The sequence below is a fragment of the Zootoca vivipara genome, chromosome 12 (assembly GCF_963506605.1).
Source record: "Zootoca vivipara chromosome 12, rZooViv1.1, whole genome shotgun sequence".
Lineage (NCBI taxonomy): Eukaryota > Metazoa > Chordata > Lepidosauria > Squamata > Lacertidae > Zootoca > Zootoca vivipara.
Window position 1 is genome coordinate 35,268,327 of NC_083287.1, and position 14,454 is coordinate 35,282,780.

A 14,454-nucleotide genomic window follows, 5' to 3' on the forward strand; every position below is an offset into this window, starting at 1 on the left:
GCGGCGGGGGCTTTTCGCTGTTTGCCTTCCCGGAGCGAAGGGGGAGGCAAATGGCGAAAAGCACCCGCCGCGCCGCACTTCGGCTTGGGGACTGGCTTGGCGGCGGCAGGAAAAAGGGGAGGAATTCCTCCCCTTCTTCCTGCCACTGCCAAGCCAGTCCCCGAGCCGAAGTGCGGTGCGGCGGGGTTTTTCGTCGTTTGCCTCCCCCTGGGGGGAAGGCAAACGGCAAAAAGCCCCCCCCACACCTCAATTCGGCTCAGTCCCCCACGCGCTTTAGTTTGGGGAAGCAGGCAGGGAGACGGCAACAGCCCGGGAAGCTGCGGGCTGTTGCCATCTCCCTGCCTGCTTCCCCGAGCCGTAGCGCATCGGGGGACAGAGCCGAAGATCGGCGGGCGCTGTTTGCCGGGGTTGACAAGCCCCAGCAAGCAGCGGCCGCCGATCTTCGTGTGACAGGCGGTGGGGAATGCAGGCAGGCAAGAGAGCAAGCGCCTGCCTGCCTGCCTGCCTTCCCCGCCACCAGTCCCCCGGTGCTTTGTGCAGCGCTGCTGGGTGCCGACCCGGCAGGCCGCTTCCTTGATCTGGCGACCTGCCGGGTCGGCGCTGATCAGCGCTGCGCGGAGCCATGCCATGCCATGCTTCTCCCGCCCCCCGTCCCATGCCGGCGCTGCATGAGAGCAGCGTTCTAGCGCCCGTTTTTAAACGGGCTGAATTCCACTAGTAATAATAATAATAACAACAACAACAACTGTTGCAAAAGCAGCACTACCACCATACAAAAAAGGGCAAAAAAGAGGGAGGGGTGTTTGGTTAAAAGTGGTTCCTGAGTCTGAAAAGGCTGGAGACTTCTGCTACACAACCTACTCCATAAATTAACAGCCTCTTTTGTGGGCAGATTGCAGTCAAGATCAGCACAGCAACAAAGCTTTATTATTTATTAACTTGGATTTGATTTGTGCTGCAATGTGTATGTGCATGTTTGTGGCTGAATGGGGGTAAAAAAAACAACAAAACAAAACCCAGAGTCAAATGTCCTGGAATTATTATGCTTCACTTTATTTCCTAGGTTTTCTTATTTTGATTTTTACAAAAAAGGCGGACTGCTACTGAACAGAGCAAACATTTTTAAGGAATCAAAGCAGATGCTCCTCTCATTCCAACCCCCCCCCCTTCATTATATCTAGCACCGAGAGCATTAATTAATTAAGCCATGCAAATGAGAATTTCCCAGCAAATTTTAATCAGAGCTGTCACCTGCAAAAACAATCTTAGGTGCTGATGGCACGGTAAACAATTTATTTCCCTCACTTGATTCAGGATGTGCTTAGCAGAATTTTGTCAAGGACTGTTAATATTCCCTCCCGCTGTTCAAACAGGGGAAACAATTTAATATTTTTCCGTGAGACAGTGGCCTAGTTTGCACAACTCAGTCCTCATACAAGCAAGAAAAGAAGCTTGGAAGTCACAGTGAATAGTTAACCCTTGAGCCAGGAACTAGAGTTCATGGCTCCCAAGCAAGATCTGCAAGCCAACTTTAAATTATGGTTTCATATTCTGGCTTGTTTACAAGTCACTAGCTACCATTCTTGGTTTGCCCAGGATGGGAAGGCATGTTTGGTGTTCCCCACAAGAGCACAATATCTTAAGAGAGTTCGCTGTCCCCTCTTTGATGTCACTGGATGGGAAGAGAAGATCGTTCACATTTGAAGGTGAACTTGCCAAATTCACACTGTCTAGTGCACAAACTTCATCCAGCTAGTCCTTCCTGCTTCTGTCTTCTTTCCTCAGCATTCTCTTCTGCCTATAAAGCAGAACTGGCCCCATCCACACCTTTCCACTGGGGCTGAAACCCAGGCTGCGGGGGAGGATGAGGAGCCAAACTGCCTCACTGTCTGGCCAAGACTCATTGCACTCCTATTAGCTGCAAGTTCCTGGCTTGTTTCCTGGCTTATGCAGTGAGAAAAGTAAAGGCGGCAGCAAAAGGGCTGTGTGAGGCTGGATGGAGTTTCAATCATGCAAACTTGGCCAATGTAGTAGTAATAATAATAATAATAATAATAATAATAATAATAATAATAATAATATTTTATTTATACCCCGCCCATCTGGCTGGGTTTCCCCAGCCACTCTGGGCGGCTTCCAACAGAAAAATGAAATAATCTATTAAACATTAATAGCCTAAACAGGGCTGCCTTCAGATGTCTTCTAAAAATCTGGTAGCTGTTTTTCTCTTTGACATTTGATGGGAGGGAGTTCCACAGGGCGGGCGCCACCACCGAGAAGGCCCTCTGCCTGGTTCCCTGCAACTTGGCTTCTCACAATGAGGGAACCGCCAGAAGGCCCTCGGTACTGGACCTCAGTGTCCAGGCAGAATGATGGGGGTGGAGACGCTCCTTCAGGTATACTGGACCGAGGCCATTTAGGGCTTTAAAGATCAGCACCAACACTTTGAACTGTGCTCAGAACTGTACTGGGAGCCAATGTAGATCTTTCAAGACGGGTGTTATGTGGTCTCCGTGGCCGCTCCCAGTTAACAAAGCCTATTCGTTCTTCAGTTAATCAAAGAAAAACAGGAGGATTGACTAGTGGCCTGATTTAAACATCCAAACACTCCATCTGAGTGGATGGAGCAGCCGAGTAATTTCGTTGTTCCCGCAGGGGGGGGGGCAATGACAATAAAGATTATCTTATCTTATCTAAATCCATGACTACAAAGCAATCTCAGGCATGTCCACTGTTGAGTCCAAAGGGGCTTACTTGTGTAAGCATGCATAGGATTGCAGCCTCAGGGAACATTGATTAAGAGGAGGGCCATAGCTCAGTAGCATTTGCTTAATATGCAGACGGTTCCAGGTTCAAGTCCTGGCATTTCCAAGTAGGGCAGCAAGAGTCCCTTGTCTGATATCCTGGGGAACTGCAGCCTGTCAGTGAAGAAAATATGGCCCCAGATGTGCAAGTGGTCTGAGTCAGTGTAAAGCAGCTTCCTGTCTTCTTGAATCTCCAAGGTCCATAATCTTGCCTGTGTTTCCCTACATGATGTGCCATTGTCAAAGGCCGCCATTGTCAAAGGCCTACAATGCTCATCATTGCTTTTGCTACTGGTTGCATGGTTACGATGACTAAGCTGAAGAGAGGAAGAGCCACAAATGCTCAGAATCAGGGTGTATAAACCTTTCAATGGGCTGATGCTTCCCAATCGTTTTTCAAGAAACACACTGGCAGAGCCCACCCAACCATTAGCCTCCCTGAGGCAGTCAGCTCAGGTGGCAGGCTGGGGCAGCTGGAAGGGGTGGCAGATCTGGAAAGAGGAATTCCACTTCTCCTTTGGCTGTGGATAGGAGTGGCTGCCATTGCCAACAACCCACTGACCTTAAGGGAGACAGTCCCTCCACTGCTGCCTGCTCCTGTCCAACCTCTTCTCTTCCCTGCTGCCTTCAGCATGCCAGGGCTTCCCTGAGCCACCTCCAGTTGCCCTAGGCAGTGGAAGAGGAGGAAGCAGGGTGTGCAAGGTGTGTGTGTGTGTGTGTGTGTGTGTCCCACTGTCTTGGGTTGCATAGGTGCCAAGTTCCGGACTGAAAAATCCGGGATCAGCAGTGCTGCGCCGGCACCGGAAGTCGCTTCTATGCACTTCTGGACATGCGTAGAAGCGACTTCCGATGCCGCTGTGCCCATTTCCAAAATGTCCGCTGTGCCAGAAGTCGCTTCTACACATTTCTGGACATGCATAGAAGCGACTTCTGGCGCTGCGGACATTTTGGAAATGGGCACAGCGGATCGGAAGTCGCTTCTACGCATGACCGGAAGTGCGTAGAAGCGACTTCCGGTGCCAGTGCGGCACCAGAAGAACCTGGCTGCCGGCAGGAGCTCCGTAATCCGGCGGAATACGGGGTATTTTGCCATTCGGGACACCTGAGGGAAACGGTAAGAAAATACGAGGGTTTCCCGGGGAAAACGGGGTACTTGGCAGCTATGTTGGGTTGGCCCTGCCCAGTGATTCTATCAGGGTCCATGATTTGGGTTTCATTGCAATAAATGGAAGCTGTGCAAGAGCACCCTAGCTAGAGCAGAAGAAATCCCAGGTGAGGTATGTTTTTCCCATGCAATCCTATGCACATTTACTTGTAAGTAAGTCCATTTTGAAGCTTACTGTCTAGTAAGTGTGTTTAGGACTGAAGTCTTACAGATCTGGCTGAAGGCATGTGTATAATCTAGTGGAAGACATGGCTATAACAAGGCGTTGTTTTGTTTTTTTAATTTCCAAATAAAATTGCAAAAATATTCCAGTTCACATCTAGTTAGTGCAACATCCAATGAGTGCAACATCCACTGTATACACCATGACATGAAAGCAAACGGTCTTTGGCACTGAGGCACTTCATCAATACAGAGCATCAACGACATCATCTGGCTGACAATAAAACTTTACCTCAAAGTACAATAAAATTAAAAACAGAAGTGTGACACAGCACTCCTCTCAATACATCACACAGAAAGAGAAGTTATCCATACATTAATACAGTCAGATACTTAGCAACAGTTTCAAACAGACCATAATATCACATTTAGATTTTAAAGCATCAAATGTCTCCTGGTAACACTGGACCTTTCGATGGGGGAGATTTCCTAGAGCAGAAGACCATCAATGGCTACCAGCCATGGTGGCTATGTTCTACCTGTGCTGGGAATCCTAAGTTTGAAGAGTGCTGTTGTGCTTGGGCCCTGCTTGTGGGCTTCCCATTGGCAGCTGGTTGGCCACTGTGAGAACAGAATGCTGGACTAGATGGGCCATTGGCCTGATCCAGCAGGCTCTTCTTATGTTCATACAGTATCATGAAAAAGGGAGATCCCAATACAGTGAGAGTTGTAGGAGACAAGAAGCTGCAAGTAGTTACTACAATGTTCAAGTATAAAGATCCCAAAATGCAACGTTCGTCAATCTTGGCCAGCCTACAGCAACCCAGTGCTCTCTGGCTGTTTTAGACTTCAGTCCCCATTCGCTTTGGCATACGCCGGTTGAATCTTTAGTACAAAATAGCCAGAGGGCACCAGGTTGGTGAAGCCTGATAGTATCACATGCCGAAAGAAAAGGATATCCCAATATTTACTGAGATACTTAGAATGGTCTTTTAAAGACAACCCTTCAACTATAAGAGACAGATGCCTGTTTTTGACGTCACAGGGCAAGAAAAGTCTGTATAAGGATTCCCTGTAAGCACCTTGTTCGGCAGTTGACCCTCTGTGGGATTCACAGCTCAATAGCTCAGTCAGTAGAGCATGAGACTCCTAATCTTGGGGTTGCAGGTTCGAGCCCTGTGTTGAGTAAAATATTCCTGTATGGCAGGAGATTGGATAAGATGACCTTTGTGATCCCTTCCAACTCTGCAATTCTATAATTCTATGATTCTGTGTCTGTGCGAGATAAACACCCTGTGTCAGATGCGGACGACACATCTTGTCCCAACAACCCATGGTACCATACTGACTATTGCAGAGAAACTTTAAAAATTAAGAACAGTTTCTGGCAGTGCTTTTTTTCAGGGGGTACTCAAGGGTACGCAATACCAGCACCTCTTGTTGTTGTTGTTGTTGTTGTTAAAAAGTGTGGAACTTACTGTAAGAACTTCATGGTGAGTATTGGCACCTGTTTTTCTGGGGGGGGGGAGAAGCACTGGTTTCTGGTGATACTATACGTCCAGTAATGAAAACAGTGTGCAGTATGGAGTGTGTGAGTGTGTGTTAGCATGCAATGCAGGGGTGGTGGTCATTTTTTCAATCCAAGGGCCACATTCTTTTCAGGCAGCCTTCTGGAGGCCATATGCCAGTGTTGGTGGTGCCAGGGGACTCTGCCAGGTGGGCAGAGCAGTTCTTGTAAATTTTATCCTTGGACAGTAAAGTAGTTTTTTTTCCTACACGGATTTGCCTGGACAATCTCATAGTTCAAAAAACATATCCCAACCAGGCAAGGACGCTCAAGGAAGATGCAAAGCAGGGCCAGGGGTGGGTGTGGTTGCAGAGAATCCACAGGGCTAGAGAGAGAGGCTTGTGAAGCAGCATTCGGCCCCTGACATGGTGAACTGCAGGTATTAGGTGTACACTGCCTGTTCCATTTCAAAGCTTAGGAGCTTTTATATTAGGAGTGCAAAACTTGTGTCCTAGCAATCTGAGGACAGCCTGTGACACCAGCCTTTGTCTTACGGCCTGCCAGATGTTTGACACCCAGCCAAACATTTACGGTCTCAGAGGAAAAAGTTGGGTTTATCAAGCCCCCAGTGGACTTCCATTCACAGCTAGGTTAGACTGCCTTCTGCTTGTTTTGCCCAAATTAAGCCCAACATAGAACTCGCCTCCATTTCTGAAATTGCTATGTCCATGTCCATGTGAAAAAGAACCCTCCCTCGTTTTCCTCACTTAGGGAAGACTCAATTCACACAGTTATTTCGGAAGCCATGCTCCTTATTAGATGACAGAGCTCTACAAATGGCCTGGACATGTTACTCTAGGGGCATATGAAGGTTTTCTATTAGGTAACATTATGTACCTTATTCCCTCTTGACTCATATTGATAAAAGAAAATTTAATCAGGGCTTTTAAATAATTTAATTCTAACAGGTAGTCTGATGAAATGAGCATTAAGAATTTAATTGTAGAAGTCCAGTGTGAAGTTCTTCTGTAAAACATGCATCAATTAGATACAGATGTGCCCTTTGAAAAATATACCTTGATTCACAGGTGCACAAGATGGAGCCTGGAACCACAGCAACCTTCCATGACAGAAAACTGGTAAGTCAGAAATTGTCGTGAGCTGATGGGGTCTGTGGATAGCTGCCCCATGTGGCGAGAGCATGAAGTTCAGGTGGCAGTTTCTCTGTGAAGCAACCCTCAGGCCTGAACTAACTATTCACTTAAACTAGATAGAAAGGACAGTGTCCTATTCCAGATAGCCCTTTTGAGCAACAAGGTCTTCCTGAACTCCTGGGCTCACCTCAGAGTCCTGCCCACAGCCTCATCCTAACACATAGGCCAACTTTTAACAATCTAATTTTGTTTTACCGTCTAACTTGCCTCCCTCCATTATGTCATCTGTATAGTCTATAATTTCCTCCCAGTAGGGTTAACTTTCAGAACTTAAGTCCAGTTGGAGGCAGCATCGCCTTGGAGGTCAAACTGAAAGGAGTTAAGCCATAAGCAGGGGGGATAATTTTGTGCTCCTCACACAGGCAAGGGGAATATTTCACGCGTCTCACCCACAAGTCCCATTTGCTCTTAAAATTGGAACACTGCCACTGTATGACTGGAGGATGCCTGGCTTTCAACAGACAGATGTGCTGTCCGCACACCTCTTCAGCTCAACTACGAAGTGGGTGTGGGTGTCTCTTTAAATGAAAAAGGTGGGAAGGGGAGGCGGAAATAAAATTGCTTGCATTTCCTTGTTGCACTTTGTTGTTTTAGACAGTCCCCCTCCCCCCAACTCTAGCTCTGATGCCACAAGTGAGAATAAAGGATAAATTAGCTGGCCTGTCACATCTTGTTCATGTTGCAAATGGTGGAGATGCTTGAGAGGTATTCAAGCCCTTTCTCCGTGTTTAAAGAAATCATTATGACAAAATGAAAGAGAGCCGGAGCACAGTCTTTTGGATAGAACAATGAGGAGGTAAAACTATTTGTGGGCTGCGGCGCTTCAGACTGCCAGCTGAAGATGTAACCACGTGTAATTGTTTGCAGATCAGCAACATGGTGAAGTCATATTATAGCTGCAAGATACTAAGACAGATCGCTTCTTAGATGGCATAAACAAAAACAATAGTTTTACAAATGTAACTGCCAGCTATCATCCTGAGATTTGGCTTTGTTCTCTCTAGTGGATATTCTGGGTTTTGTAAACATGTTGTTCCCATGTAAGAAAAAGGGCAGGTTACAATAATCTAAAGTCACACACGCCACTATGGTAGAAAAAAGGGAAAAGACTGCCATCCTCAAGTGCAAAATATTTCTCAATTATAGTAGCACAAGTTGACATTTGATCAAATCCAAACCTCAGCGGTGCATACAAATTCTCTTCTTAGCAATCATCACTCTGGAAGTGAAACAAGAAAATACACCAACACTATTATTAATTTGTGAGCAAACCGTACCACATGTGCATCACAAGCCACAGTTGGCATTTATCTGCCTCTGGGTTAAAAAGGGCGAGGGGTTAAAAAGAAGTCCAAATGAATAAATCAGCTTGCATCACTTCACTGATGAATGAGCAGTCAGACAAGTCGCTTCAGTTTTGTCTCAATTTAAAATCCCATATTGCTTCTCTGGCATATGATGATTAATCAAATATAATGTAATTTTGGCCACTCTCACTTTTTCTTTTAAATGACCCCCTTATAGGACAGCCCTGCAATTTACACGGCAGGCTCAATCATTGCAAGAACATCCAGGCCAGGCTGTCATTTTCTGCCTAAAACATTTGAAGTGGGGAAACGTTAGCCTTCCAGATGTTGCTGGCCTAGGTCCAGTATACCTGAAGGAGCGTCTCCACCTCCATCACTCTGCCCGGACACTGAGGTCCAGTGCCAAGGGCCTTCTGGTGGTTCCCTCGCTGCGAGAAGCCAAGTTACAGGGAACTAGGCAGAGGGCCTTCTCGGTAGTGGCACCCGCCCTGTGGAACGCCCTCCCACCAGATGTCAAAAAGAAAAATAACTACCAGACTTTTAGAGGACATCTGAAGGCAGCCCTGTTTAGGGAAGCTCTTAATCTTTAAGAAATTAGTAAATTCTAATATTTCTGTTGGAAGCTGCCCAGAGTGGCTGGGGAAACCCAGCCAGATGGGCGGGGTATAAATAATAAATTATTGTTGTTGTTGTTGTTGTTGTTGTTGTTGTTGCTGGATTGCAACTCCCATCGTACATTACCATTGGCCATGCTGGCTGAGGCTGATGGGAATTGTAGACCAACAACATTTGGAAGGACACAGGCGTGAGGCATGGGATTCCCCTGGCTTAGTGAAATGCAGGACATTCCCACAAAGAAACCTACCTTGGCCTAGTCAGTTAGACATTTGCCAAACTGCAGCTTGAGGATGCCCCTTCCATGGAGCTGGAGAATCTGGCTGTACTCTTTGGGCATTGCATGGAAGCCAGGCTTGGGGAGCTGGTTGTCGTAGTAGTGGTGGCTGATTGGCGTGCCCTCGATGCTTTTTGAGAAAGGCCAGAAGCCATAGAGCTTCACGTTCTCGCACAGTTCCACAGCCGCACTGGTGATCATAAAGCCGGAAGACAACCGATAGGCTTTGACGCCCTTAGTCCTCCAGAACTGGGCAAGATTTCTGAGATATCTGGGATAGAAAAATATGGCCTCCTGCTTTGCGCTGAACTCTTTCAGAGTTTGGTGCACTTTGAAAGAAGCTGCTGTGTTGCTCCTGAAGGAAAAGGCAGGGAGCAAAAGGAAAGCTTCGCCATAGCTTGCAATGTTCTCCAGGAAGGTGAGTTTCTTTTCATTCAGTTTGTTATATCTGCAGAGACGCAAAGACATGTGGAAATTTCTTATCAGTACAGATATTCTGGGTGCGATTGAGTGGGGTCCATTACTATATTTTATAAACCGTTCACCACTGGAAACAGAATGCGAATTAAATCCCACCTGTAAAAACAACAGGAGCAATATCCTGTCCAGTCCTGTGAGACTCTAGCTGCATTCACATGATATTTTGTTCCATTTTCCTGACGTTTCCTTAATTTTCATATTATATTTGAGCTTTCACACAATGTAAAAGCCACTTCCAGAAATAGCATGGAATATAGCACAATTCCATATTATTTGCAGACTGTTTCCCCACCCCACTCCTGGAAGCAAATAAAATGGAAAAGAAGACTAAATGTTGTTCTGTAACGAGCCCATCACCCCATTTCTGTTTATTTGCTATTTATTATCTAATCAACGCAGTTTGTATGGCAAAACTAACGGCTGTACTGAGTTATGGTGGTGGTGTTTGTGGGCAATGCTAAGCCAAACTATAGTTTAGCAGTATATAAATTTAATAAATAATAACAAACACAACAACAAGCAAGTGTGGTGGTGCACAGTAAGAAAAACTAGGCCACTTCATTTCTCTCACAGTCCTGCTGCTGCTCCGCTACTAGGAAGTAAGCTATGGTTTGTCTTCTGTTATGGATCATGAGTGCCTGAGCTCATGGTTTCTCTCGCACAAAGTAACCACAAGCAGTAAACCACAAGCTTGGAGCGAAACCACATGACTGGATTCATTCATAACACTAAAGCAAACCATGGCTTAGCTCTCAATGGTGTGACAAGGAAGAAGCAGGTGTGTGTGTTTTAAAACTGTGCACTAGCATGATTGCTTGCCCATGTTAAACCAGGCATAGGCAACCTTGGCTCTCCAGATGTTTTGGAACTACAACTCCCATGATCCCAAGCTAACAGGGCCAGTGGTCAGGGATCATGGGAGCTGTAGTTCCAAAACATCTGGACAGCCAAGGTTGCCTATGCCTGTGTTAAACCATACATAGTTTGGCTTAGTACCACATGTGAGCTAGGCCAGTACTTCGAGCTATTTGGAGACTTTCTCTCTCTCTCAAGTGGTTTATATAATTTCACACACACACACACACACACACACACAACCTTAGTGAATGTGAAAGATAGCAGATTCTGGAAGCAGAACCTGACTGCCATTTAGATCTGGGATGGCAGAAGTCCTCTGCAAGTGATCATTTCAGAACCCTGGCAAAAGCAATCTGTCCCATTTGCTGCAGCCTGCTGGAAAAGGGGGAGAATAGACAAAGGAGAAGCTGAAAGAGAGGAGAGAAAATGGGGGTGGCAGAAAAAGAGAGTGAAGGCTCTGACTAAGGATGGGCAAAAACCTCAAGTTTAGTTTCTCATTTTTCCAATCTGAAGTTCGGTTCTTCGTGTATTAGCAACAGACCGTTGTTTCATGTCCTCATGAAAATTCAGTGTATCTTAGTGTGAATTTCTCCTAATATACATATTTTTGTACATAGTTTAAGACAATGAACACATTTTTTTCAATGTCATTTCCCCTAACAAAATGTTATTTCCACTAATATTTGCATTTCTATGCTCACCCCACCCTGGTATAAATTACTTGGCTGGAGCACAGCATCGCAACATTTGGAGAAGTGTGAATTTCAAAGGATGGTAGTGTGTTGGATAATGTGAATTAGGTAGATTAGCCTTGAAATGGGAACTGAATCAAATTCCCCCCCCCACCCCTCATTCTACCCCTGCCCCACCATTAGCATGCAACCCCCTCCCCCAGATGACCACCCCTGATTTAGATGGTGGCTATGATTTTTGTAAAACCGCACAGCTGAGAATTTATGGGAGCAAATGGCTGCTTTACTCCTTTCACCAAAGCTTCAGCTCTTTCCAAAAGCACGAAAAGCTTAAGGGCTTTCAATCTGCATTGGGCTGCCAGTTAAAAGGGAGCTTGGGACCACTAATGAAGCAATTGGAATTCAGTGGCTGTAGTGGTGACATGACGATGCGTTTCTCTAATGGAGAACCAAGCAATTAAACACGAGCCACACAAAAAACATTGCAGTCATACTCACTTCTGTGCTATGATGCTCGGGTTGACAGTCACGAGGTTTGTCTTGTTGCCAACATCTTGACTGATGCTTCCCATTGTTGGGGGAAGGTTACACCTGAAGTTTTACAAGAGCCGTTTAGGAGCCACTTCAAACATCCCATTGTTATAGCATCCAGTCATCTCTTAGACATGTCACTTGAGTCTGGTCCCTACAGCTGTAGTCCTCCTAGACCTAGGCACGTAACTAGGAAGCAAGCACTATTGTCTGCAATGGGACTCTCAACATGCATCTGCTGTAAATATCGTACACACAGAGGCAAGGTAAGGAGACGGCTTCAGGTGGCAGGATCCACAGGGACAGCAGATCCTGATGTAGATATTTACACACGCACAACAGTGGCGGGGAGAGACAGGGCAGCGCGGTTTGCTGAAAGACCAGCATTTTTTTCCTCTACTGCCGCACTTCTTTTCTGCCCAAATTCTCTCTAGTGAAGAATAGGAGACCCTTCTTTCTGTGCATCTATACACATAGTAGCCATTCTCTTAACAAAAGCATGCATAAGAGTTAAACTAGATGTGGCACTAAATGCAGATACTACTGCCAGGTTTTAATAATGATAATAATAATAATAATAATAATAATAATAATAATAATAATAATAGGGACATTTTTGTCTGAACCACAGCAAATAGGGAGGGGGTGTTGAATTTCCTCTCTCTCGCTACTATTAGCCTCAGCTCTCACAGACCCTAAGAGAACAGAAATACCACCTAGGAACTGACCACAAATATGCTCGTGTAAGCTACACTTGCATATTTCAGAGCACATTTCTGCTCTTCAAAGTGGCCAGAAATTTGTCCTTAAGTAGAAATCATGTACTTCTGAGAACATGTCTGAGGGTTATGAAAACAGGCAATAAAAACTGCAAAAATAAGGATGCTGCTGTCAGAGTGCCCTGTGCAAGCTACTGCATGCACCACAGTTTAGAGTTTCTTACCTAAACACAAAGTCGGATTTATCAATTTCTGCTCCACAGCTGGAGTTCTTGAGGATCCCCCCATTTCCAACCACGGCACAGTTCTTGAATGGGTAATCCAGGGGCTGTGACTGAAAACAAAAGCAACGGGTGTACTCTGTTCTTGCACAGCAGAACCAAGAGTTCATAGGTCCTGTGTCCACCATCACTAATCTAATAGGCTGCTATAAATGTTATTTATTGACCATGGGTCTGAAAATGATGATGGAGCCGTCACAACTTGGGGACGCTGGAATCAGCCAGATATGCCTAGGAACACAGGAAGATCTCCTTATACAGGATCTGGCTGCTATTCCTACCAACCCATTACTGTGTTTCCCCTTTTTTAAGACACCGTCTTATAACTTTTTTTCCTTTAAAAAACACAGGGTGGCTTATTTTCGGTGGGATGTCTTATTTTTATTGCGTCAGTATGGTACGGTACAGCTATTTGCGCGCTGAACAGGCGGTGGAGAAGTCAGCTGAGAGGCGTGTTTTTTCCCTGCGTCTGTTGCCGGTTTGCTGGCTCCCTGAGCATGCAGGAGGGGCTGAGGAGGTGACAGGAACAGGGCCGTCTTAAGTCTACCCAACACTGTGGGAGGCAACTGAGCAGGAGAGAGGGTGGCGCTGTAAGAAGGACTCAAGAACGTGGCCTCATACCAGATAATAACTCTGATCCATCTTGCTGAGGATTGACTGCACTTGGTGATGGAGGCTCGCTAAGGTTTCATGCAGGACCTTCGCAGAGCTACCTGAAGATGTGGGATCCTTCTGCATGCAGGACAGATGTTCTGCCAGTGAGCCACCACCCTTCACCAAAGGGACTTCTGATACTTCAAGGAGATGGTTGTGTGTTGCGCTCTGGATGACAGATGCATAGATCTGGAACTGGGCTGAGGTTGACTCACTGGAGCTGCTCTCCTGGTTCCAGGGTTTAAGGGCCAGAAGTATAAAGCAGCATCCTATGTTTCTGAGGAGAGAGGGAGGGAGGGAAGGAAGGAGGGAAAGAGGGAGTGGGAGGGAGAGAGGAAGGAAAGAGGGGAGAGAAAGAAGAGTAGGAAAGAAGGAAGGGAATAAAGAAGGAAAGAAAAAGAAAGAGGGAGAGAAGACAGAAAGGGAGAAAGAAGGAAGGAAGGAGAGGGAAAGAAAGAATAAGAACGAGGGAGAGGAAGGAAGGAAGGAAGGAAGGAAGGAAGGAAGGAAGGAAGGAAGGAAGGAAGGAAGGAAGGAAGGAAGGAAGGAAGGAAAGGAAGGATGTGGAAAAGAGAGGAGAGGAAAATAGAATTTGGTAGGCGGGGAAAGTGGGGAACAAACTAACGAAGGCTGAAAAAGATGTGTCCGAAGGGGAAAGGGGGATGAGGAAAACAAGTGAACCATAAAGAGGAGGAGAGGCAAAGAGGGGAAAGTGAAAAGGAACAAAAGGAGAAATCTGGAGAGTTGGGCAGGAGGGCAGGGGAGAGGTGGGCAGGGTCCTGCCTGCTCCCACGCAGGGCTTCCACGCCTCGTCAGTGCACGAGGCTTGAGACAAATTACAAAGGCAAACAGGGGCTTTCGGGGACGGTGGCAGCGGAGCCGGCAGCTTTCGCGCACTCGAGGCGAGCCGCGCTGACGGGAGAAAGGTGTCTCTCTTCCCCCACCTCCGGCACAGCGGCGAAGTTTGCTTTGTCTCCCTACTTCACGCCCTGAGGCGCCGACTTCCCCAGGAGCAATCACCCGCCCCAGGATCGGTGCCTGGAGGATCGCTGCCTCTGCAGGACTCTCGCGCGGAGGTTTCCTTCCGCAAGCTCCAGGCACCGATCCGCTAACGGCGCCTGCAAAAGGGGCCTGCCCACATCAGGACGGAAGAAAGGGAAAGGCATCCTAGAAAGAGAAAGCCACGCC

General features: G+C 46.6%; 1 protein-coding gene across 1 annotated transcript in view; it reads right to left on the reverse strand.

Annotated features, from left to right (window-relative positions):
• Positions 1-4,239: 4,239 nt before the first annotated feature.
• The window catches only part of ST8SIA6 (ST8 alpha-N-acetyl-neuraminide alpha-2,8-sialyltransferase 6), a 45,222-nt gene continuing 35,007 nt past the window's right edge, over positions 4,240-14,454 (reverse strand). The window contains exons 5-8 of the mRNA XM_060280790.1: positions 12,556-12,665; positions 11,580-11,672; positions 9,025-9,499; positions 4,240-8,071 (exon numbers count right to left, since the gene is read on the reverse strand). Coding sequence (XP_060136773.1) covers positions 9,031-9,499; positions 11,580-11,672; positions 12,556-12,665 — 672 coding nt within the window. The 3' untranslated portion in view covers positions 4,240-8,071; positions 9,025-9,030. The remainder of the gene's footprint in view (positions 8,072-9,024; positions 9,500-11,579; positions 11,673-12,555; positions 12,666-14,454) is intronic.